General features: G+C 40.4%; 2 protein-coding genes across 2 annotated transcripts in view; one reads left to right on the forward strand and one right to left on the reverse strand.

Annotated features, from left to right (window-relative positions):
* GAS2 (growth arrest-specific 2) overlaps positions 1–14,360 on the forward strand; it is an 86,488-nt gene extending 72,128 nt beyond the window's left edge. Inside the window, exon 7 of the mRNA XM_010563714.1 lies at positions 13,616–14,360. Coding sequence (XP_010562016.1) covers positions 13,616–13,834 — 219 coding nt within the window. The 3' untranslated portion in view covers positions 13,835–14,360. The remainder of the gene's footprint in view (positions 1–13,615) is intronic.
* Positions 14,361–20,382: 6,022 nt separating this feature from the next.
* Positions 20,383–25,443, reverse strand: SVIP (small VCP/p97-interacting protein). The gene is made up of 4 exons (XM_010563715.1): positions 25,381–25,443; positions 24,322–24,372; positions 21,687–21,800; positions 20,383–20,870 (listed from the first exon to the last, which is right to left on the reverse strand). The coding sequence occupies exons 1-4, from the start codon at positions 25,441–25,443 to the stop codon at positions 20,856–20,858; spliced, it is 243 nt and encodes an 80-aa protein (XP_010562017.1). The 3' UTR covers positions 20,383–20,855.
* Positions 25,444–25,566: the final 123 nt, after the last annotated feature.

Consider the following 25,566-nt stretch of genomic DNA (forward strand, 5'->3'; position numbering starts at 1 on the left):
CTGTTTATAAGCGGAACTCATTTTTATTTCTTATTAGATTTTGCTTCTCGAACTCATTCTGAGTAGTATCTCGCTGCTCCAATATATTGATTTCAGTGGTATTCCTTGAGCGTAAAAACTTACTTAACTTTAGAACGTGAGACAGAATTGTCCTGTTAGCTTTTTGTTTTTGAGAGAGACTTTCGAAGGCTCAAAATGCTAACAGAAACATAAACTATCTACAATTATGAAAATTAATTTATTTTTTTTTCAAAGGTAAGAGTAAAGCTTTTTTCTTTATAAGCAATCACTCATAGATTTATTTTGGCAGCCTCAGGCTTATGTTTTTGAAATGTTTTTTTCTGAAAGACTGTCTTCCCCTCCCCCCATTATTTGATCTTAGTACATCTGGTTTTCCATGTCTCCATCCAGAGACAGCACTTGCCAGTTTATGCTTTCTCTTTCACTTAACCTCATAAACTCTGTCTGATTTCTTTTTCTGTATTTAATCTGTTTGCCATATCATCTCTTCTGCTGAGGGTTGCATAAAATATTTCTTACGAGTCAGTGCTGTAGCTAGAAGGAACTGGATTTCTGTTAAATATCCCACATCGCGGTTGATAGGGAATAGGTCTTTGTGGCTAGCCCACACATAAATGTCTGGAGGGGATGCAACGAGAAAGCGTCACCCTCATTGACCTCATAGCCAACCAGGTGCAGGGGCTCACCCAAAGTGCTTGGGAACTCATGATCTCTTTACCTACAAATGCCATTCTGAACATGACTCCCGCATCTAATTAATTTTCCTTGCCATTATTCCTCCTTGTCCAAGAAATAAAAGCCTCCACTTGTCAGAAATTCACTTGCCTCTTAATGAATAAACAAATGTGTTTACTTCTGTCTGCGTCTGAGTCATTTCTTGCACACGAAGCGCTTGCCTACGCAGAATGCTTTTTTCAAACAGCAGCCGAGGTCTAGTGTTACATGTACTATTCCCAAATTCTATAAAATTGTGACAGACACAAACCAAAAGTAAGGGTTGAGGGAAAGTTTAATCAAGACTGAGAATCCCAAATGTCCAAACTCTCAGGTTATTTATATCGGTACACATCCAAAGATGTATCTTGATTTCAGTTAGATAAGCAGGAATACTTTGAGTAATTCTTTCAATGAGTCTGCTATATTCTGAAAACAGAAGTAAAGACTTTAGTTTCATTAAGTGCAACATTTGTGCTACAGACAGTACTTTAATTTTACCTTCCCCAGTGCTTTCCCTTTGTAAAAATGTTTTATGCAACTTTGCCTTTTCCTTAACCTCCGGAGGTCAATAGGCTGTTGACCTTGAGGTGTCTATGCCATGCAGAATTTACGTGGCTGTGCTTTCACCCTCCAAGCCAATTCCTGGCTTCTTCATGTGTATGAGAAGTGGCTAAACTCCTGTTCTGTTCTAGAGCTTTGCACACGAGGCTGGCTCCCTGCATGTGTATTCAATCCAGAGCTGAACCAGTGGAACAGGCAATTTTCTTCATTAGTTTCCATCCACGTGCATTCGTGTTTTATGTCATTACACCAAGCATATTCGCTTCATCTCTTGCCAAGAACAAATAGAGGGAGGAGGTTGCATTTTTGCAATGTGAAAGGGGAAAAATTCCAGTTGCCTCGCTTGATTATTTCTTTCGCAGAAGGCGACATGTTATTTCATGGGTTCTAAGTATCTTTAATGGTAGAATGACTGTGGAAATGCTACTGCCTAAGCTGGGACCTCCTCGCTAATCAACTGATTGTTCCTCAGTGCCTCAGGCTTAATGAGATCTTTCCTGTGCACTTCACTGTGCAAGTGGACCTTTCTTCTTTCCTACCCCATTCCCCTAAAATTCTCAGTTCCCCTGACACCACCTTCCATATATGTCTGTGTATATGCTTCAGGTCCCCATGTCAGGTGTGGTGTGCAGTTCTCCTGATCGTTGCTCCATGGTTTCAGTCTCTACCGTCTCTTCAGATGCCTGGGTGTCAGCTCAAAGTCATCTCTATGCTAGATCCCATAAGTTATTGGACAATGTTGTCAGACACGCTTCCAGTTTGTCCTTTGAGTCTTTAAATTGTCTTTCAGTAGTTTTAGTAATTACTGTTAGTTGCCCTGAGATCTCCCTCTCCGTCCTTTAATATTCCATGTCTCACATCAATTCAGGATTTCAGTGTGCTGCTTGATTCTTGCTTACTGTTAGATGCCTGTCAAAAAGAAGCTTTCTCTCCCCTGGCTCTAAAGTACTGCTGTCTCTAATGTTGCAGTGGGTGTTTCTGGGTCACCTGTTTGTTATCGTCTTGCTCATCCCCACATCCTGGGAAATCCTATTTTCTACTCTCCCATTCTGTCACCACCCTGCTGTTGCTTGTACTTCTGATAAATCCACAACTGCTGATCTTCATTGTTACCGATGTACGCTGTTAGATTAGATTTACAGGAGCATTGTTTTCAGCAATTGCTGTTGCCCGTTTGGGGAGGCTGCGTGCTGTTGTCCTGTGATTTTTTGCTGAAATATCAAATGGAAAAAGCTTCTGGCATATCATGCCTGGTACCAGTGTAAACATGTCATTTGCCTGTTCTCTGGCTGCTTTAAGTGGAGGTCATGGTCCACAGTTATCCTCCGTTATTTCCCTTGGATTGTAGGAGGCTTTAGTCATCTAGCATCTTACTCACTCTGTTTTCTTAGACACCCTGTGTCTTCAAGCTGAAATATATGCTTCCTGGCTTCTTTCAGATCTTTATAAACTGCCCGCTTTGAGCAGCTGTTTGTTGTAAACCAGGACATAACTAAGAAGCTATCTCAACTTTTCCACATATGTACCTCAACTAGGGGAAAACTCTAGGAACAATTTATAAACTCTTTCCCCTTGGTATTGGGTTTCTAACCCGATTACATGGTATTTGCTGAGCTGTGACTAAATCTAAATGAATTTAAGTTTTCATTTCATATTGCTGTGATGCATGGTGAGAAGGATTTGCCTCCTGCATAAACAATAACAGAGGAGCGGGATTTAGCTCTCTGTAAGGGTGAAAGGCAGAGACTTGATATACTTGTTCGCACTGTCCCCAGATTTTTAAAGGTTTATACAAGTTCCACTTGCCTTCCTGTTAGGGGGAATTTACAGTCATGTGTGAATTGTACGTCACTTAAGCAGTCTTAGAGCCTTTTAACTTTCTTCAGCAGGTAGCCAGGTAATATAGGTCATACCGGCAAGGTATGTTAATATATGAAGCCTCTCTTTTTGAGCTACAGCAGTCTGCTTTCAGTCGAATCTCTAGACACTCATTTTTGTGCCTCTGTCTTCAGCAGGATACAGATGTCTTCAGTTCCCAGTTGCACCATCAGCCCTGTGCTGAAAATGTGACATCTTATAATAGTGTTTCATAAGCACTGTAAAGAAAGAGTTTTGACTGATAAGGTAGTTTAACAACTCGGGTAAGTATTGGGAAAAATAAATTGAAAAGTTGTGAGGTGGAAATCTCAAATGAGGTCGGTCCACACATCCTCTAGCAGGAACTTGCAAATGGGATAAAGAAGGTCTGACAAGAAACCGAGTCCCAAGAGAGAGGCAAGGGTGTTCATACTTTAGGTCAGCCTGACTTACCCTTCTTTTGCTTAAGTTTTTCATGGAAAGGAGTGTTTTTGCAAGTGGAAGCAGTTGCTGAATGGGATGAACGGACAGTAATGTCAGTCTAGAAAAAGGACAAATCGACATGCAAGCAAAATGACTGATCAGTTAAATAAGGATGAGCTGGGTGAAAACAATTCACTTTGTATTCTAAATGAAGAGAGCTCTCTGCAGTGTGATTTAGTGAAGTAAAAAAGTTGATGATGTTATGCATCTTTTCATAGAAATATCTGTGAGATAAAAAGGAGAATGAGAGGGCTGCTTTGTGAGGGAGATTTAATTAGCAAAGGACACAGTGGATACGGTTTTAAAGCCCTTATCCTTGGGGCTTTTTCAGAAAAGAAAAAAAAAAATTACTTGAGCAAAAGGATCAGGTTCAGATTTCAGAAAAACATGACCCAAAATACATTTTGAAGAATTGGATACATTCCCATTGACTTCAGTAGGAACTGGATCAGTCACTTAATGAAAATACTGTGTAACTGGTCTCATTCAGTTTTATTAGATTTCATTATGTTTCCTCTGAGACCTTTTGGTGCATATGTTAGTTAATCTGCTAGGAGACCAGGAGTTAGCTTGCGTACCTCACGTGGATCAATTTAATATCAATGTTGAAGTATTTTCAAGCTTGCAAGCATTATGCTATAAGTATTGTTAGTGAGCCTTCTGGTTTTGTGGCAAAGTAATAATGCTTCATCACGTTTCAAACACCTCACCCTTTGCTACTTAAAGATTGGCATTCTCATGTTGATGCGAAACAATCTTAAGAAGTCAACTTCTATTGTCACGGAAAAGCCTGTGAGCAAGGCAGGATACATAAGTAACCCTGTCAAATAACTTAATACCTGAAACAGCCACGTTTACTACACAGTATTGAAGAACAAAAGTCAGATACAACTCTGGCTTCTGAAACTTCCTCAGCCACACTGGCAAAGGCCTGAACTGGCAGCATCATTTTGAGAAATAAGAGTGCGGGCTAGCCCAGTCTCTGATCTTTTCATTAACATTTTCAAAAAGATGACATAATTTACAACTGCGCAACGGCTTTCAGCTTTGAGACCACCAGCCATTTTACAAAACCCACAAAGAATTAGGTTTCAGGTCAGATTTGAATAAGCAAAGTAGAAGTAAGAAAATATCCATATACTGTCTACCCAAATTCACTACGTTTTGTGCCAAGTTTTCAATTTATTCGTTCCCAGTTTAATCCTCCCTAAAAAAAAATAAACAAAAAAAAAATAAACCCTCTATCAGAGAGGAGCATCAGTCTCACTAATGTTAAACTTTTTTTCTCATTGGAACTCATTTTGTTTTGGCTTTGTTTTCAATGACAAATGGAAACAGATACAAAGTCCTACACTTTTGTCTCCTATTCCTTCTCCCAAATTAGTATCTGTTATTGAGTAGGCTTCCAAAATTTGGAGAGTGGTTCTTCACTTTATTTATATATTTGATCACTTCCATTTCTACTTGATTGCAAAATCTGTTAATAGATTTAAGTGTGAAACAATAGGTAATACCTATTTAATTTAATCCTATACTACAATAATATTATAATAATAAATTCTAGTACATAATATTCTATTGTATAATAATACTATAAGTTGGTATCACTTTACAAATCCTGAAGAATTTCTACATGATTTTTGAGGCTCAACTATGTAATAGAAAACTGACAAAAGTCTGCGTAGGGAAGACAATTTAATGAAAACACATTTAATCAAACATTTTGCCCTTCATAGAACAGTGACTGTTAAAGGTGTGTGTTGATTGTCCACTAAACCTGGAGTCTCTCATTATGTCTTAACTTATTTGAAGATAGGTGCCTTTTTTTAATTTTTTAATTAAGTTGTCTTTGAAGGTACAACAGTATCTGTGATAGAGGACATTATTAATTAATACCAATATCTCATTCTTCTCACTGAAAAAAAACCAACCCTCACTATTAATGTGAGTCTGATGCGTGTATCTGAAGCGGTTTGGAGTTGAATATGGAAAATGGTACCAAAATATGTCATTGTACCCTAAATTCTTATTTGTTTTGTGACGATGCCTTTGGGCACCAGGCACAGATCAGGGATCTTGCCATATATGTTGTGAAAGATAATGTCTGTCTTGAAGATGTCACTAGATATAATATACTGCACCACTAACATGTCTTCTTTTATGTTTGCTACTCTAATTATAATAACAGTTCTCACCTAGGAGGATTAGAAAATTAGAAAATTAGCACTCAGCTCAGTTTCGCAGAAAGCCTGACTTAGCAGATTTTAACTTCAGAAGAGAAGGATAAGCTTAAACCCCCTGTCTTTACTGTGGCTGACCTCCTAAATGAAAATCCTGTCACCAGAGAGATAAGTCTGTAGTCCTCTTTGATGAATTTTGTTTGACTGAGTGAAATGATAGCCAACTTTTGAAAAGCAGAAAAGCAGGTACTTACACCTGCCATTTTCCATTTCATACTTCTCATGTTTAAATTGCCTTTGGGGTATTTACATGTGCAAATGATTATTTAGATGCCTTTTGTATTTGCATATGCAAAGTCTGCTTGTTCTTTTGATGTGAAACAAACTTTGAAAAAATGATTCGGTGAATTATAGGAGGCTTCTGATCTATATTTAGTGTAAGGCCTGGTCTATACATGCTTTGAAGGTTCTATTGGTGTGAGCCTCTGTGGCTGCCTCACCTGGAAAACCTATCAGGCTTCAGTGTATCAGCAGCCACTGGAAATCATTTCAGCTGGAACTATACTGATACAATTTTTTTGTATCACCTATTTAAGTTAATACTTCTTTCAGTTCCCCCCACCCCGTATGTCAGTCAATAGACATGGAGAATATAAGTGTGGTGGTGTTGCTGAAGCGGTTGGGAACTTTATTAGGTTCTACATGAAAACTGAGCTCCTTGTTCAGTGAGAAATATCACTTGACACAAAGCAATAAAGGTTATTCTGCCCCAAAATGGAGATTTAGGGATTCTGATGAATGCCTCCATTCTATTTTATTTTCCGCCATTCATATTTACTATAAAATAAGGAATGTTTGCATTTGATTTGTTTCAGGAATATAGACTTGAACCAATGAAGCTTATAAATCATTTATAAAGAATCATTCCATCCCATTCTTTGTTTATACAGCATAGTGTAAGAGATCGTTTCAATGAACTGAGTGGATACCTGTTAATGTGTTTGCTACGGCCCAAGATATAACATTAAAATAAAATTCTTTATAATTCAGAAAGCGTGTTAATTATAAACCCCAACTCTAGCACAGCTAGAAATATTGTGACAAGCAATTAGTGTGCACTCTAGACAACTTTTTTTCAAGCTGAGCTTTTTTTATAATGATTTTTCCACCTAAGTGAGATTCATTTAGTGTGATTTACTACATATAAATCCCTGAAAATGAGGAGGAGATGCTGAGCCAGCGAGCTGTCTATTTTCCATGTCATTATCATGGTGTCTGCAGAGAGGGGAAGTGCAGGCTCCTTTATTGGGGTTTTAGAATGACAACACAGAGACTCAGTGGAGGTCCCTAAACAAATCCATATGTAATGACTGGAGTGATACAAGTTGCATCATTTGGCACTTTTAAAACTAGTAGACATAATCCAAAACAGTTTTGTATAATCCTACATCAAGAGGGGGGCTAGGCACTATGTGACTTAATGAGGGATGACAGGGAGAAATGAGGAGTGCATTTTTCCTGTTTTTCAGGTGGTGAAAGTTTTTTGGGTTTTGTTATGTTGTTTTTTTTTTTCTTAATACAGTCAGATCATAGGATAATTCGGTTTGGAAGAGACTAATACACTATTGCCTGCCAAAATATACATTAATATACTGTAAGTAGATTACTTCAGTGTGCATAAATAATTAATATCTAGAATTGGCTACATAATTTGCACTTTTTCAGATTTGCAGGGTTGAGGTTTCATTTGAATTCCTTAGATGTGCACTTAGGCACATAAGTGTGTTCTTAAAAGTCTAAAATAAGCTTTGTTTTATCAGGCTGAAACTTTTCTCTAAGAAGACGACACACAAATTCAATGACAAAAGGAGAATGAAAGCCAAGAAAAAGCATAGTTGGAGGGAAGCTTTCTAGCTTTCCAGCTGGAAGCTGGTTTTCTTCTCTGTCCTCTTGGGAATTGCTCCCATGATCCCTTGTGCCTATAAGGGTGAACTCTATGTACGTAGCAACAGTAATGCCTCTTACAAAATGTATGCTAAAGTGGCTGTAAACTTTTTAAAATAGGAATGTCTCTAAATCTAGCCAGACTGGTGTTTAAATGTGATGGTACAGCAGGATTTTGCTATAAATTTTACAGAGTGAACTCTGGAGATGAAGTTGCATAATCTCTGCTAACAAGGTATTTTTAACGTCTGTAACTACATGGCTTGCAGCAATTAATCAGGAGTCTATTACACATTCTTGATGGTGTTTTCAGATCACTGAATTCTCAGGGAAGTAGAAAAACTCCACGTAGCAGGTTACCTACAAATTTCTGAAAATTCACTTCCCCATTTGAGTGTGTTTAGAAGACTTGGTGTAAATGCCTACTACTGCCTACTACTGCATTTACTGCATGGCCATGTACTGGAAAGGAGTAAACTGTCAATATGATAACATCAGTGATGATGGAAATAGGACGTTGCTAAACATCACTATTAAGTACTGCTAATCCACGATCCACAGGGCAGCACTGCAGCTCTTTTTCTTTCATCCAAGGCCCTTGCACTTGCTCCTGTCAGGTGTCCTCAAAACATCCATGGAACAAGTAGGAATCCTACCTCCAATCTGCGACACGCTTGCCCCATCAGAGGCCAGCCACTCTCAGCACGTGTTGCACATCTGCGTAGTTTCCCTCAATTTCTTTTTTTATCAAATCAATTGTCAGACCTTTATCAGACCAATGGTCAGGGCCCATTCAGCTCTCCTCGGTGTCCTCTTCTTGGCCAGCCCCAGTCATGACCCGTTTGAACGGAGTATTAGCATTACCTGTTAACGTGAACTTTTGTATGTTTTGGTGACTGTCAGGGATGTTGAACTAATGTTGTCGGAGCTTCTGTGAAGGCATGCAGCTAGACAGGCTTCTCTGCACATTGCCAGTCTTTCACCGTCTTTCTCAGGGCCCCACCAGGCTAGCCCTGGCTCTACATTAAACGGTAGATGTGAGAATTTTCAGTGGCCACCTTCAAGAGGACCAAGGTAACTGCTAAGCATTGGAATTGCTGGGGGGTTTGAGAACTGATTTTGCTGTCTTTAGAGCTTTACCATTAAAAGTTTTTGCCAGGAGAAGGAATAAAATTTTGACGCTTGATGACAGAAGCCTTGTTCTCTGAAGCAATAGTGTCTCAAGTCCCCAGATAATATTTTTTTTTCCATATAGATATGTGCACCAAATTCCAGGAAGACTTCACCTTCTGTCAGCCACCCATGCAGCCACAGGCTGCAAGTTCTCTCTTAACATCAGTTCTTTACGTCACAACTAGGAAGATGCTGAGGGAGACCAGTGTCTTGTATGGAAGAGATGTCCTACTCCATCAAAATGTCCGCATGAGCTATGGTCTATGGAATAATTTGTCATTACTTGACAATACCATATGCTAGATACAGGCCCAGAGACTCGCTGGGGAAGCTGGGTCCCATTCTTGGTACGAGTTTCGTACCCTGCTCCACTTTTTTTTTTTTTTGCTAAGAATAGTTAGTGAATAATGCTGAGATTTGAGAAAGACTTTTTTGTTGTTGTTTTTTTACATAGACGGAAGGGTAGATCATCAACATAAATGGTACAGAGAAGCTGGAGCAAAATGATTCCTAAATAGCATCAGCTGGGGTTGCAGCAAAATCATAAAGTAGAGGTGCCGTGTCTGAGCATACCGTGTGTGTGTGCGTACTCACCTCGGGCATCGAAGCCTGCAGCGACGGCAGCGAGGCCTTCCAACTTGCTATGTATGGGTAGTGGTCTGACACAGTGACGTGGATAAGTCTTGACAACACTGGGATTTCCTTTGTGTTGGCTTGCGATGTCTCTGGGGTCGGTGTGAAAATACATCGCTCTAGAAGCCCATTTCATGATGGAGTTCTGCACATGTCTCAAAGAAGGTCCCCTGAACGCTAAGATATGAGAACGAGGGTTATATCTACTGATGACAATGAGTCGAAGCGGCTCATATTCAGTAAAAATTAATTGAAATGTATTCAGTTCTTCTCTTTCCCCATCTCATTAACGTGTCACTTCTGGAGTGCAAAACTTTCTTCGCACAGCCACTGGTGTGATGCACTGCGTTATTTTGCCAAACACCTTTGGATTTTATAGTCAATATTCTCTCAGTATGTAGCCTACATTGTTTCTGAAGTTGGCCTAAAATCACACCAACTAACTCCAGGCTATGATTTGCTTTAGGTTGCTGTGTTTGGCTTCCAGAGCCCAGCCCAAGTTCCTTTCGAGTCCGTAGGATTCTTTCCATTGGCTTTTGCAGTACTTGGATCAGATCCGTAGTGTGTAATTCCTCCTCCCGCTTCCCCTCCCTCCCTGAAATATTCTTTAAGAAAGTTATAATATAATCTGAACAATAACAGTATTGGGCCAGATTTTCAGTTCCTATAAAACCGAATAGTTTTTTTTCAAGCCAGTAAAACTATGCTCATTTACATGAGCTTAATATCTTCACATACAGCCTAATATCTCTTTAATAAGCCATAAAGCTCTCTAAACGTATTTATGTGAAAACCAGAGCCATTTAGACTATGTTTCACTTTGATGCCAAAGTCCTATGCAATGACAACTTGGTTTGCCTAACTTTTATTGACTATTTTTCATGTTATCTCTTGATACACCCTTAACGCATACCAAAACAATCTATAGTTTCTCCCTCTGCGATGCTATTGTCTGGTTATCTGGTTTCTCATATGTTTGCTTCACCATAGATTCAGCTTAAACACAGATTCTAGAGAGAACAGCTTTAGTGACAGCCCTGCTTCAGACGCAACTGAAATAACGAAGATTTATGGCAATCGTAAACATATGTTGGATTTTATTTTACAGAAAGGGTTTTCTCAGTTTCAATTGGCTGGATGGTGGTGTGAAAATAGACATGTGTCATGAATTTATTTACACTGATAACTGACTAATAACCTCATTATTGTAGAATCCAACTTTTTCTTTCTCAGACGTCTCATGCAGTGAAAAGCTGAATTGGGTGGATCATAAAATCTCAAAAGTTTTATCTCCAGCTGAAGTACGTTGAGGAGGAAACTGCTTTTTCAGTTAGAAAGTAGAGCAAGTTATTTTATTCTTTTTTTTTTTTTCTTGGTGAGAAATCCTTTATACTTCTGTGAACCTCGAGCAATTCTGAAGCTAGGAGAATTATTCTGGATTTGTGCTGGGGTTACTGACATCAAAATATGGCCGTAGGAGTAAAATGGTCCTTTTGTGGCACAGCACAGCATGAACCATGACTATATTTAGGATGTAGGAAAATCCAGTCTCTATAGAAAGCAAGCATTCAATGAATTTCAGAATAGTATAATAATACAAAGAGAAAAGAGGGGAAAGACAGAAGATGTACATTTAACCTGAGAATCAGGAAATAACATACCAGCAGTAGTTTTTATTTGTCTGCACAGTAGTCCCTAAGGGAAATTGAACCAAACATACTGTTTGCTAACTTTCCACTCCTAAGTCTTAATCAAAAGTCCAAATACAAAGTGCTCTTGGAACATGAACCCCCCTGTGACAGTACGTGGAAGCTGAAATTCAGCAACAGTTAACTCCCTCCCACAGCACCATCACGTGTTGTAGTGGACCAAAGTTGGGCTTCAAATGTTTTAACATGAAAAGTTTTGGGGGCATTTCTCAAATGCTTTTTTAGGCATTCAAAGAGGAGAAAGTTGCAAAATAAAATTCTTTAGACTGTTGTCTCAAGGCTGTGTCACCATTTGAATTGCAATTTTCAAACTTGATGTAAAAACCATTTGCTTCATTCATGATACATTGTCCAGACTAAAGATATGATTCAAATCTCATACTGCTGAAGGCTGACCATAGCATTGTCAGTTCAAAATGAAGTTTTGAAACCAAAATACAAAGCTTGAGATGAAAAAGTGTGATTGGTGAAGATGTGACTCTGCTTCTACTTGCATATCCATGTAAATCTAGAGAAAGACCTCACTCGTGTATAGCTATTACAGAGGCTGTCGCTCCTACGACCCAGAGCAACAGCACAGACAGTCTCAGTAGCTGAGAGGTGTTAATTAAACTAAGAGTACTTGCGTGTGCTCTCATTGGGATGGATCAGAAGTAACTTTATTTTTCAGTATCTGTAAAGCTGAATTGACTTCCCACTACGTTTCACAGAAAAACCAAAATGCAGAAACAAGAATTGCCTTGCATTAAAAAGTTTTAAATGAAAACTTTCAAACAAGATTTCATTTGCAGCTGCTTATTCAGGTGAAGAGTTTGATTCCTTATAAACTTACTCTGATTTTCAAACTTTAGAAAGTTGTACAGCTTTCCATGCTTTCTTCACTCCAAGTGAATCTGACTCCTCATGTAACAGAAATCAAACAACACATTTTTAGTCTGAGGTGGGGTGTTTGTTGTTGGGGGGTGGGGGGTAAGAGTTACATTTTTGCCTTTTATTACCTGTGATATTGTTTGAGAATTTTTCTTGTTTTGTTGCCTATGCTATGTGTACTAATCTGAATTGTGCTGTTACGAAAGGCTTACGTGCCACTTAAGTCTCAACTGCAAATACTGTGAGCCCTCGAGGGAGTTTTGGACGTGTAGAAGAGCCCATATACTCATCACAGCCATAAATCCAAATGTCGTTACCCAGACTACATTAAACAGCTTCTAGCATGCCTTTTACAGGGCCAATTTTTAATTTCTGGCACTACGGCTAAATGATGTTTAGCAGTTCATGAGATGTACTAATCAAAGTATTTTTCAGTGCATGATTTATGATGTGGCTTCTATAGAATATGCTGCTTTATGATCCCTCGCTGGTATTTATTTGACTGTTCTGCATGGAGAACTAGAGGAGAGAAATTAGTGAAAGTGCCAACTGAAGTCACGGGTGCAGACGTGGGAGAAGTTACATTGGTGCTTGGTGAAAGATCTTATTTGAGTGTAGGCAGAAAATGAGCGTGGATCTGGAGGATACACATCAGAGAGAGGTACCTAATTTGGCAGCTAGATATCCCTCTCAACCTGAAATTCCTTTGTAGGTCAAGCCCCAGTGTTCCTGGAATAAAGGCAGCAAGCGTAAGCAGTACTGAGCTCTCCTGCTAGTAAGAGCCTGGGGACTTTTCTTGTATTTTCTTTCCCAACTCAGCATAAATTCAGGTATCTCCAAACAGTTCCAGACACATTATTTCTGATGTCCCTCATTAGACTAATTTAATTGCAACATTGGACTAGTGTAGTTAAAATGTATGTCAGCAATACTACATTGTTAAACTAAAGGGTACTTCATTTTCTTAAATAACTTCTTTGATATTTTAAGAGATAGAGGAGATGGTTTTGGTTGTTTGCCCTTCACTACTCCTTTTATATAGATCCCTAGCCTATAAAGAAAAGCCAGTTTCAAGACACATAAAATGGTGTCTTTACTAACATATTTTCAAAAAATTAATCTGAAAAATATTTGCGTTCCCTAACGTGTTTATACTAAAAACATGAAGAACAGGATCACTCGGTGCTACAGGACTAGAAAAACATGTAGCATTGTTTACATAAAATATTAGTTTTAAATATGATCTCATTTTTCTTACCTTTTTAATTTACTTATTACATTCAAATAAAAACCATTCTACTATTTCTTTTCCTTTCCTTCTATTATAAAGCAGACTACTAACGTACGTCTGTGACTTTTAATTAAAGTCAGCACAGCTTTTTCCAGTAGAAAAAATGTGATTTTCCCAGTGAATGGTTCCCTCTCAAGAGGTTTTGGTTTTTTTTTTCCCCGTCTATGTAATTTCAGATGCTGCACAACAAACATGTGATGGTTCGTGTTGGAGGAGGATGGGAGACTTTTGCAGGTTACTTACTGAAGCATGACCCGTGCCGAATGTTGCAGATCTCCCGAGTGGATGGGAAAACTTCTCCAATCCAGAGCAAGTCTCCAACCCTCAGGGACATGAATCCAGACAATTATCTGGTTGTTTCTGCCCATTACAAAACCAAGAAGGAGATTAAGTGAAATAAGCTTCTCATGTGATTGGGATTCTATGTATGTAGGTCCAAATTATTTTCTCAAGTGTAGTAAATTTAGTTTATGCTTTAAAAGGACTTTGGAAAATTTAAGACAGACTGGAAATGGCAACCCATTTTGAAAATCTTTGAACTGTAGAACTATTTATTTCTAGTACTGTATCTTTTATAGCAAATTACCCTTGATAGGCTAATTACTACAATCAGATAAGAAATAGACATATATTTTTAGCCAAATTATTACTCTTTAATATGTGAATGTATACTTAGAGTTACATAAAGGAGTGGATCCTGTTAATGGAAGAAAATACACAATACAATATATTTGTATGAAAATCTTATTACATTGAATCCTTGACTGTTAGGCTAGCTGAAAAATATATATGCAGGTGGAAAATGAATATTTGTGGAAATTATTTGGTAATGCCTTTTGACATGAAATAAAAATTGACTATTTTTATGGGTTGCAAGATTTTCTTAACCAGTAGAATATAAAGACTTACTGCATGCCAAACAACTTCCCAAACTGATTACTTAAAAAAAAAAAAAAAAGCCCAAGGAAACCCCCCCCCCACCTTCTATTCTTTAAAGCTAAAGACAATGTTCAGTGCTAGATCTGTACGTAGGTCCTTCCTGTTTTTTACAACGTTGCCCAATATAGAAGCATGGGGAAGTTGAGAGGTTGCCCCTTCCTCTGTCAGACAATACAGATGTACTGGGAGGGTGATGTACTGCAACCCACGAAGGGAAGCAGGAAAAGATGCACAGCCCTTGGACTCGACGAGCTTCAGAAGATGCTAGTCCCTCCTGAGTCACAAAACACTACGCTCTTCTTGAATCTGAGCTTTTCCTTCCCCTTATTTTTAATTTCGTTGGTCATGCCAAATGTGAAATATTCATTACCCTGTCAGTGGAGTGATTCACATTCTTGTAAATCATTCACACACCTCTAAAATAGCTAAAGGCATATGGGGGCTTAGTTCATTATTTTGGCTACTTTTCTATGTTTATATTTGGTAATTTATGTGCCTTGTAACGTCCTAGAAAAATCATTTTATAGGATTATTTCACTGACTGTATAAATTTGAGCAGAACTCAGTTGTTTCATTACAAATGAAATAAAATTTTTTAAAATACTGATACATTTTGAAAGTCTTATTTATTATTTGTAATCTGTGTTCCCAAACTTCGCTGCTACTCACTGGATGCCTGCAATATACAATACTGGCTGCTAACCTAATAATGAGGTACACAGTGAACGAGACAAGGATTCACTTACTACAGATAGCACAGAAATATCCAGATTTTATTGAAAGTTAATTTTCCTTTGCAGGGGGAAAAAAAAAAAAAAATTGAAAGCATTCTTGAAATACTTTTTTAAGTACCAGCTGGTATTTTTCTGTCTTTACTGAAGTTTAATTTTAAAACATATCCTTCCTTATGGTCTGTCCCTGTGGTCTTTAAAATTAACAGCAAAGTATCTACTGGCTAGGCAGGATCAAGACCTTCTTCTTTCATGTTCCATGCCTTACTAAAATCAGCACGTTTTATCTCACTTCCATGGAACCATTCTACCTCACCGTCTAAAAATATCTGCTAAATACAGTTTCACAATTGCTTGGTGCACCATACTAAGTAGCAGTCCATAATTCCAGACGTGGTTTTAGAAAGAAAAATTGCAGCCTTTTATTCTTATTTTGAGACATTTTCTAGGACGATTAAATGCATACTCAAGCAGTAAATCCTTTGAAAAGCCATTGGAAGACCCAATTCTCATAGAAGCAATGTACGTAGCCCTTATGGGAGCCGAGGACAGACCGTGAGCAACATTATTTTAAAAAAATGCAGCACAGCTGAAAAAAATCATGATCTTAATATGTGCACCAAGAGATCTGTTTTCAAATGAACAAAGAAGAAAAAAAAATGACTTGTGAAAGTGTCAGATGTTTATTTTGAAGTAATGGTTACTCTTTAAAACATAAATAGTTGTATTTCCATCATCCAAGATTAAGTGTGCATTACTATTATGTTTTTTCTTTAAAATATTTGATGGTGTTTACATGTTAATAAATCACAAGCAGACGATTATAAAAAAAGTATTCTTGGGTTTATTTTAACATTAAACTTCAACAACCAACCCTGGTAAATCCAAACCAAGATTTTAAATTAAACATGAACTGCTTTATGTGTTTGGACTGTAGGTATCAAAATAGTCTTTTTTGATTCAGGATACTCAAAACATCTTAAAAAAAAAAAAAGATCACATTACAACACTTCCTGACTTAAAACTTCAACTTGGCCTATTCCAAAATGGGAAACCTATAAGGGACTTGTTAAAGTCTTGCCTCTACCACCTAATCTGTGTAAAAAGCTTGCAGGTGGGACTTGGTGCATTTAATGCACCTGGTGTGGGTGTGGATAGCAGAGGAGGAAATTAAAGCAGGAGCATCAATAAAGTGAAAAAAATAAAAAAATAAAAAAAGGTGCAGTAAGCTAGTTAGTTCTGGAGGAAGAGGTTGGGCGTATGTTCTTCAGAAGGTAAGTGTTGCTGCTCTGATAAATGGTATTTTCTTCGTATACTAGCTCCTATAGCAATGTAGGAGTTGGGGAATTTGTTAGGAGCCTAAGGCTCAATTTACAAAGCTAAAGCTGAGCAGCAAAATCTTGCTCGAAGAGGTCTGGCCTATGTTGCAGTGATGGGGGCAGAACAGGCTTCATGTCGAAAGTATTTGGGGAGAAAAAACCCTGTTGTTTGACCAGCTAGCTATAGTGGATGATACTTGAAGTTTCTATACTAAAATCCATGGTATTAAGGTATCTGGTGTAGATTTCTAGAAGGCTGAACTGAATTGTAGAGTACCAACAGGGAAGACCTGCAGCTCTTCTCTTGTCCCCCCAGGTGAGGGAGGGTCTGCTGAGACGGGAGCAGTTTCTTGTTAAAAGGGCAGGTGATGAGATGCGGAAATGTTGAACTAGCCGTGGAAGGTGATTGTAAGGACACATGCCGTGTAGTGATTTTAGCTTACTCTGTCGCTGTACAACTCAGCTGAATGTGAGTGTTGAGGAGGCTCAGAGTCCTCGTTGGGTCATAGAACAAACCTCATGGGAGCTCCTGCTGGCTGTGAATAAGTAACTGTGCTAAAGATGGCTAAATTATGTTCGATTCCTTCTAAAACCTGTTATTATTACCAATGTCAAATAAGCATCACCACGTTGGAAGCAATTCGGAATTAGTTTAGAAATGTGACATCTGTTATTGCTCATTATGGAAGGTACCTTCTGTCCCCTTGCGGTTCATATATTACCTGGAGTTTTTCTTCCAAGCAGGATTCTTTACATAAATGATTGAGGATAGGGGTTTTTTTTTCCTCATCTTTATTAGCGATGAGCGCTCCTTCCCTTGCATTACCACCTTTTTTTCCAACAGCAGTTTGGAGATCATACGTAAAATCTATGGAAGCTAGTTCAAGGGCTGTTGGTGGGGATGAGTGAAACAGGGAGGTATCAATATATGTGTGGGGGAAGGTATAGCAAGTTTCTTATAACTTAAGACCCGACACCGAATTCATTATATGTGTTCGTTTTAGGTCAGGGAGATGAGCTGTTTGCCACAACACAGCGTTACAGAAGCGTCTGCTAGAGGCGCTTACGAAGGTTTGGTTCTTTTTGGGCTTATGTGTTGTACTGCCGTGCCTGCTGATACGCAGTACCTGACAGGGAGGGAGGCAGAGTGCTTTTTCTTTGCTCTGTGTCTCCTACTTTCTTAGCCTGTGGTATGTTAGGAATCTAAAGTAAGGTGAAACAGGCACGTGGGATCGTGCGAACCTTTATGGGGCTGGAGAGGTTTTTCCATCTCAGTCCAACCGCTGGCACCGCTTGTGCCTGATGAGCTGTGTCCCAGTGATTTAGTCTGTCACCGTGCCAAATCCACGTGCTGAAGTCATCTGTTTTCCTAAGGGCCCGCAGCGGCGCTACCCACCCTTGTGGAGACGCGGCTTCTGTGCCCTCCCAAACCTCAAGGAGCTCTGCCCCGAACACTCTCTCCCTGGCACGATCTGTGTAGTTTAACAATACGCAGGAGCAGATGGTTTCATTTTCTGTTACGGCAACAGCTATTATGCCATCGCAGTTACCGAGAGTCAGCCCCTTCATTTCAGCTTACGAGCGCTGGTCTTCGACTGCTGGGAGTTTTTTCAAGTGATCTGCAAGAAAATGCTTTCAGAAGGTGGAAGGGAAAAAGGTATATACTGCTGTAAAGCAAACAAAATGTCAACTGCCTAGATAAGCCACATGAAAGGATGCGTTTTAACAGCCTCCAAGGTGAAATAAATGTCTAGGATTGGGGGAAATAAGTAAATATGAAACACTGTAGGAATTTTGTCCTTATTGCAGCACTAAGTGATAAGGAAGAGAGGGGAGGTGTCTGTTTTTAAAAGGACAGAGCAGCTTTAATCTACCTAGCTCTCAACGTTACTGTTCAATGGTACGCTTCAGGTAGCGATCAGTTGTATACTACTGAACTGCAGTATTTTCTGCTTTTATTCTCAACTGCATTTAATGTTACCGAAAAACTTAAACCAACAAGAGGTGTTTTTATTTACCCAAGTAACTTCCCAAATTCAGTTCAGACCGGCCATCGGAACAGTGAGAGGGGTATGATATAGAAACCTCTATGAAAATAGCTTTATCAGTCAGCGATTTGTAATACAGAACTACACACTCCCAAATCCTCTGGAATGTTTCTTAGCTCTAACAATGAATCTGACATGCAAAACAAGGACTCCTAAGAAGCACAAGATATATCTGTTTTTTACTTAAAGGATGGAGAGAGAGAGGAGCAGTGTTTTCTTCTACAGTAACTCTGCATTAAGTACAGTGTCCCCTCGATCTGAGGTGGTTCAGACCTTTACTCCCACCTCCCAGAGAAGCTGCCAGGCAGACAGCCGCGAGCACGCCAACTGTTTTTGCAGACCTAAGAGCTGGATGACAAGCCGTGTGGGTGTTCAGACAGGGTGGTAATCTCTTCCTCAAAGGCAAAGCACCTTTACTGGTGACAGCACCTGGAGCAGAACCCAACAGGCTTGCCTTGGGCTGCCTAGCAAGGATGGGCAGCACAGCAGCGTGACTGCTTCTACACTGGAAACTCCGCCAATTTTGACAGCACTGAAGGATCAGCAGGTGACCCAGGAACTGTGACTTGTTTCACTGGGTTATTTCAATGGTTTTAAATGAAAGTCTTCATGATATTAATCCAAGCCCAGACTCGGGTCTGCTCAGTGTGCTAGCTCTTTCATACAGTAGGGGCTTGGATGAAGAGAGACTGATGGTTATTTCCTCCCCTTATGGTTTTGGGGGAGCAGTGTGATGGAGAATGAAGAGAAGAATACATTAAGTTTGAAATATCCCGTGACCAACTAAGTGTTAAATGCTGCTTAAGTGCCTTTGTAGGACACCCGCTGTGACAGGTGTTGGATTGAAGTTCACATTTCAAATTAATGTTTAGTATATTTTATTATAACTCAATGCGCTTTCATTAGACTTACTTAAAAAAAATTCACTATGACCAGTTAATATACCGAAGAGAGCAACTGCCAGCAATCAAAGGAAACTGAAGGTATTCATCTGCCAAGGACACAGCTTTTTAGCCTAAACACCATTATATTAATATTGAAAAGTCTCCCTTCTCAACTCAATTCTGAAGGCTAAGCCAGGAAACTCACTGTGTCAGGACTGCGCTCCTAAGACAGCATGAGACGCTATGGGGGGAGGTAAAAGAAGAAATATTTAGTTCAAGGAAAAAAAAAAAGCCTTCATAGCCTAAACTAGGTCAGAAATGGGGCCAGTAAGATACTGAAGCCATGCATAGTGCTCTCAGGGGGGAAAATAAGAGCTAGATTCTTAGTGTTGATCATGCTGCAACGAAATTCCCTCCTCTATCAAAGCAGTGGCTCAAGGCCACCAGTTTGAGGATCTAGTTGTAACACCATGGTTTAGGTAGCTCTAAATAATCAAAGGCAGCTTCACATTTGGGAAAGGATTACAGACATTGCTGAATACAGAATAAAAGCGACAGAGCTTTGGGCATTTAGCAAATGTTACTGCGCTGTAACAAACCCACCCAGACACTACAGAAACTTTAGGAAATGAACCACCCAAGAGGTGAGAGTCTTTTGCTTTTTGTTTTTTAAAATCCTGAGAAGTGCAGCATTGCCCTCTTGTGGTAATAAAGGAGAACAACTAATAACAGTATCTTTAATTTAATGTTTAACTTCCGGTATTCATTATAAATACTTACAGACTCAAAAGAAATCCACATCAGAAAATGAGAACAATTATTACACTCATAATAAAACAGCTTTCTTGCTATAAGTATACAGGGTTTATAAAGGTCTCTCTTTTTTTTTTACCTAGTGTGACAAAATGCTTCAATTTCTAAGGACCTGCTGTGAATCTGCTTTCTTTTTTGAAAAAGGCACTAAATCCCAAAGCAGTTCAAAAGTCATTAGGAAACCAAAGAGAAATGCTGCCACCCACATATTCAAATATATATATTTATAAACAACTTTCTACATGAGGACTTAAGAGACAAGTTTAATTGTAGAGCTTGAATTAAGCGTCAAAACCAACACACGGGCACCTGAGCTGTGCCTAAGCCAGTCATACGCAGATGTACATACACCAACTGACCAGACAGCATACGCATACTGACTGACTACGTGTAAGGAGGTCACTTCCATGTGAGAAAACCCATCTCACTCCCTGGACAGGGAAGCGATAAAACATGCACATAAAACAAACAAAAAAATTGGCCAAAACTTAGTGTTCAGAGTTAGTTCTTAAGTTTCTTAGTGTACGTTTCCACATCTCCTCTCCCACGATGGCAAAGTACTGCTGAGTCTTCATATGCAAACAGCAAAAGCCACATGATGAGTAAGTGCCACTCAACTGCAGAAACTGGCAAGTTATTGGCAGTAAACATCAATCATCTTCTCTTCAAAATTCATACTTCTTTATCCAACCTGCCACTAAAGACAAAAACAACAAAACACATTGCAGGTTTGTATGAAGATAGGGGAAAGAAAGGAAAAAAACCCAACCAACCAAACAAAAAAACCCAAACACCACAGGGCTGTCTGAAGACAGTAAATTCCCCATTCTAACACCTTTTATGTCCAACAAATTCAGCCCACCAGTGGCAGCTTATACAAACTCCTGCCCCCAGAGTCATATACGGCAATGCAGGTAAGAGATGAAGGTTTATGAAGCTTGTGTTTTGACAGCCAGATGCGTCTATTGCCTTGGAAAGATTCTGATTCTTAATCAAATCTCTGCCTGGCCTTCCGAGACAAGGTTTGCATTAGGAAAGTAGTAGCAGTAAAGTTCATCAGTATCTGTGCCAACGCTGTGTATTTCTTTTGTAAAGAGAGAGAGAGAACCTGAAACCCAAAGCCATTACCCTACTTAGTTCAAGCATTTCCTATAAGCTCTGAGGGAAGAGAGATAATCTCAACCAGTACTGAAAACGGACACTGGGTTCAGGTCAACTCACTGAGGAGGTCCCCAGTGCTGAGAGTACTGTCAAACTGATGCATCATAGGTGCAGAAACTGGGGAAGAAGAGCGGGGGGGGAAACAAGCTCTCTGCCATCCTCGCTGTCTTTGTGTCCCAGAAAAGACATCTCATCGAGAACACTGCGTGATAACGACACAGGCTTCCATTTCTATTCCTCTTCCCTTCCTCTTGGTTCTTCCGCAAGTTATTCAATCTTGTAGGCAACAAAACAGGATTTTCTCAGTGCATATACGGACAGTGGCATCACGTTGTTTCTTTTTTAAACTTACCCTCAGTCCTCCTTCTCCTCCAGAACCTGAAGCTGCAATTCTTTTTTCTATTTCTTCCTGTTTCTTTTTCTTTTGCTCTACAGAGTAAGCGTTCTTAATACCTCGAGAGGAAGCCTGGGAGAAAACACATTTGGGTAAGACCAGTTAGCTATTTTTCTGGATAGAAACCGAACTGCAACTCTTGGCAACACCATTTTGTGAACTCTGGTTTGTGTGAAAAGACTGAAACGTTAAGTAATGCTACTATTACATAAACACAGACCTTTCAGGATACTTCTTTGTGCTGTCAACTCTTGGTCCCATAGGTATGTGAGGGTGTTTTTGCTTTGTATCGTTATTACATCCAGATGAACGCACCTAATGCAATTACATGTACCTCCTTTGCATCCTAAGATGCAGAACCAGAACCTCCCTTCCCAAAAGTCCCATAATTTTTCAGTCTGTGGTTCTTTTCCAGCATCAGGGCCTATTCTTGCCCTCACAAACAGAATTAACTGGGAAGAGATGACTTGGGCAGACAAAACTTCCAAGAACTTCACCTGTTTCATTATCAGTTCACTTCTTCTATGTCTTTTTATCAGAAAGCTACCTAGAGATAGGACACAGATGATGGAAATCATAATGACGGCTTCTGTTCTAACACTCGATAAGCGGACAGAGGAAGTCACAAGCTCTGTATAGCTACTACAGAAATTGCTGGGAACTTTACATGCAGAGGAGAAAAAAGGTTGCGTTAGTAGTGCTAGCCCAAGCTGTAGGAAATGCAACTTTGAAATTGTGATCTGTGAGAAATAACCTGTGTGATAGCCTACCCTTCAAACTTCATAGGATGTGTGAATAGCAGTAGTACACAGATGAGAAACTTGTTGTCAACTGTCTGCTGCACAGCCTGGTCATGATGGTCTAATGAGGAATTAGACTAAATGGCAGGAATATCAGAACTACAGACAAACAGTTAACACTGTAAACCTAGAAAGAAAATGTTTTAAAAACTGATTCTTAGCTAAGTTTAGGGTTATGATACTACAGCATAAGCTATACAAAAGATGTTAAAATCTACCAAGGGAAAACAGCAACGCTCTCACCTGAAATTCAAGGCCTTGATGACAAGCACAATTCACAACGGGCTACTAAGGCAAATCTTACCAACAAATACTAACGTACGGAGCCCCTGTGACGTCTAGCTTTTAGGCAACTGGCCTTTCAAGCGAGTTAGGTACCCAGACTGTCTCTACAGCACCCCTAAAGGAAGAACACCTCACATGACTTCAGGCTGAATATTGAGCAGTTAAGAATCATGTACAGGAAAACGCTAAGCAGAGAAGGACATCTGATCTACTCCCTTGTCCCTCACGAGGGGGGAAACTGAATTAGGCTGCTTGCAGGACACGTCCGTTACCTGACATTCAGAGGCTGAAATGCTTTCAAAGGTAGTCCTGAAAAATCCTGGTAGATGTTTTATCTCTTTGTCTTTTAAGAAAACAAAAAGTAACAGAGTGATAGTTCCATTTTTCTTTAGCAGCTTAACGGCTACTTTAGAATTTCAAAGCCATCCATAACTCAAGTCACTTCTTTTCTCCTTCCTCCCAGAAAAGCTTTTTAGCAATTTAAGAGCTAGATGAGGATGTTCCCATTTCACGTGCTTCTCAAAAGTGTACTTCCTACAGTTATGCTGAAAATAACCTCTGCAATTTAAGATTATGTGTAGATTGCTTTTAGTATGTAGTGTGACACAAAATCAAGAGTTTTTAAAGAAGGACTCCGAAGCATCACTCAGCTGTTGCTCCACTTATTCACCAAACTCCCTTAAAACCAGGTCAATGTGGTCCTCATCAAAAACAGTTGACTTCTAATTCAGTATGTAATGTCACTAACACTCATACAAACAATACATTCCTTTCTCTTCATAGTTCAGCTGTGGTCTCTAAGATACACTTGGTAGATTTGGTATGGTGTGTTATAAGCTTTTTTGAGAGGTATGGAAAGGAAGAAATAGGCTAGCTAGTTTTACATCGTGCTAGAACACTTGTATCTTACCTCTTCTAACTTTAAGGGTATTGCAGTAGTTATAGCTTAGAAACCTTAAAAAGATAGAGTAAATTAATACTACTACTTTGCTGGAATTTGAGCTGAGGTTTCAAACGTGCTCAATTGTTGCCACGTTGATAAACTGAACTTGCAAGTCCTCATGACCTGCATATTTGTAAGACAAGTGCAGTACCACTTGAAATTGCTGCCACAATTGTTGGACAACTCTGGTTTGAAATACTTCTCAATCTCTTGTTTTCAAGCCTTATAATGAGGAAAAAAAAAAAAATAATGTTGAACTTGCTCTTCCAATTCTTAGGCTGTTTTTTTAACTACTGCAAAACTTCTCCCATCCAAACAAGACCAGTTATCTTGCAGTCGTCCTTGAGCACCTACCGAGCTCTATACAGTAGAGTGTATTTACTCTACTGTAAATATATAGAAAGAATGACATAAAAGTAAAAATTAATGATACTAAGAAAATATTTAATGGCAATTCCCACAATCGGGCATCATATCCAGTGTTCCCCCAGGGGCCCTAGCTGGTTTCCCCATTAACCAGTTACCTAAATATATGTTGAATAAATCGTATTTTGTCATACGTTACCTCCATCTGCCTCTTTTCAGCAGCTTCTGCTAGCTGTCTTCTTTTTATTTCCTAAATAAAATGTGAAAGACAGTGAAATTCTATTCCAATACAGTCTGTACATTCTTTTGAAAGTCTTGATTTTTAAAAACTACTCAAGTCTGTAATGCAAACTGCCACGAAATGCCAACCTTAAGTCAATTAGCGTCATCCTTCCCTCCACCGCCAGTCTGCAAGAACGAAGTGTTTTCAGTGACTAATCTGCTAGAAGAGCAGCTGCTGACATATCTACAGTCCAATCCCCCCAGAAATCTGTATTCAGCTTGTCTGCATCACGCCTTCACTCCAGAAAAATTCAGACCGGAGCGGGAAATGTCCTTTTGGACTCCGAAAAGGGGAACGCTCGCTCTTCCAGGCCTGAGGGGCTCCTGTCCCGCTCCCCTCAGCCCCCTGAGGTGAGGGGTGCCAGAGCACGGAGGTGGGCTCCTGCCCGCCCAGCAGCAATGTCACCCGAGGAAGGTGAGCCGAGAAGCGAGCATCGCCGTGCACTAGGGGGACGAGCACGGTTTTCCCCGTTTCTGGTTAAAATGAGGGTTGTCTCGGCCTCCAGTGTGGCGTGAAACCCCCGGTTCCCCACACAAGCGCCCAGGAGCCAGACGTGGGCCAAGAGCCGAGGGAGGGAGGCTGCGGGCTGCCCCGGCAGCTCCCCTGCCCAGGCCAGGCGGCCGAGCCCCGGAGGAGGAGCACGGCCGCTGCCGGGGGCGCATCGCTCTCCCCCCCAACCCGGGGCACTGCGGCGGCCATGAGGCCTTTCCCCGAGGGCCCTGCCGCGGAGCCCCGGCGGCAGCGCGGGGAGGCCCGGCCTCCATTTTGAGGAAGGCGGCCCCTTCCCGCCACCGCTCCGCCGGCCCGGCGGGCAGGGCCGCTGCTTCCCCGGGCTCGTCGTCGTCCCCCCCCACCCCCTCGGTTCCCGGTGCCTCTGGGCGTCACCGCCCGCTTACAAACAACCGGGCGGAAAGCCAAAGAAGGGGGGGAGAGGGAAGGAAGGGAGGGGAAGCCGCTCCCCGGCTCCGCACTCACCGGGTCGGGCGTTTCCACCACGTCCTTGACGGCACCCCCCATGCAGGGCAGGCACAGCCCCATGGCGGGCCCCACCACCGGCAGGGCCGGCGATCGGTGAGGGGGAGGTGGCGGCGACAACGGCTCCGCCCGCGGCCCTCGCCAAGCGCCGCGTTCCGGCAGGGCCCGCCCCCGCATGGGGCCGGC

Source organism: Haliaeetus leucocephalus, unplaced genomic scaffold, assembly GCF_000737465.1.
Source record: "Haliaeetus leucocephalus isolate CR32 unplaced genomic scaffold, Haliaeetus_leucocephalus-4.0 Scaffold173, whole genome shotgun sequence".
NCBI lineage: Eukaryota > Metazoa > Chordata > Aves > Accipitriformes > Accipitridae > Haliaeetus > Haliaeetus leucocephalus.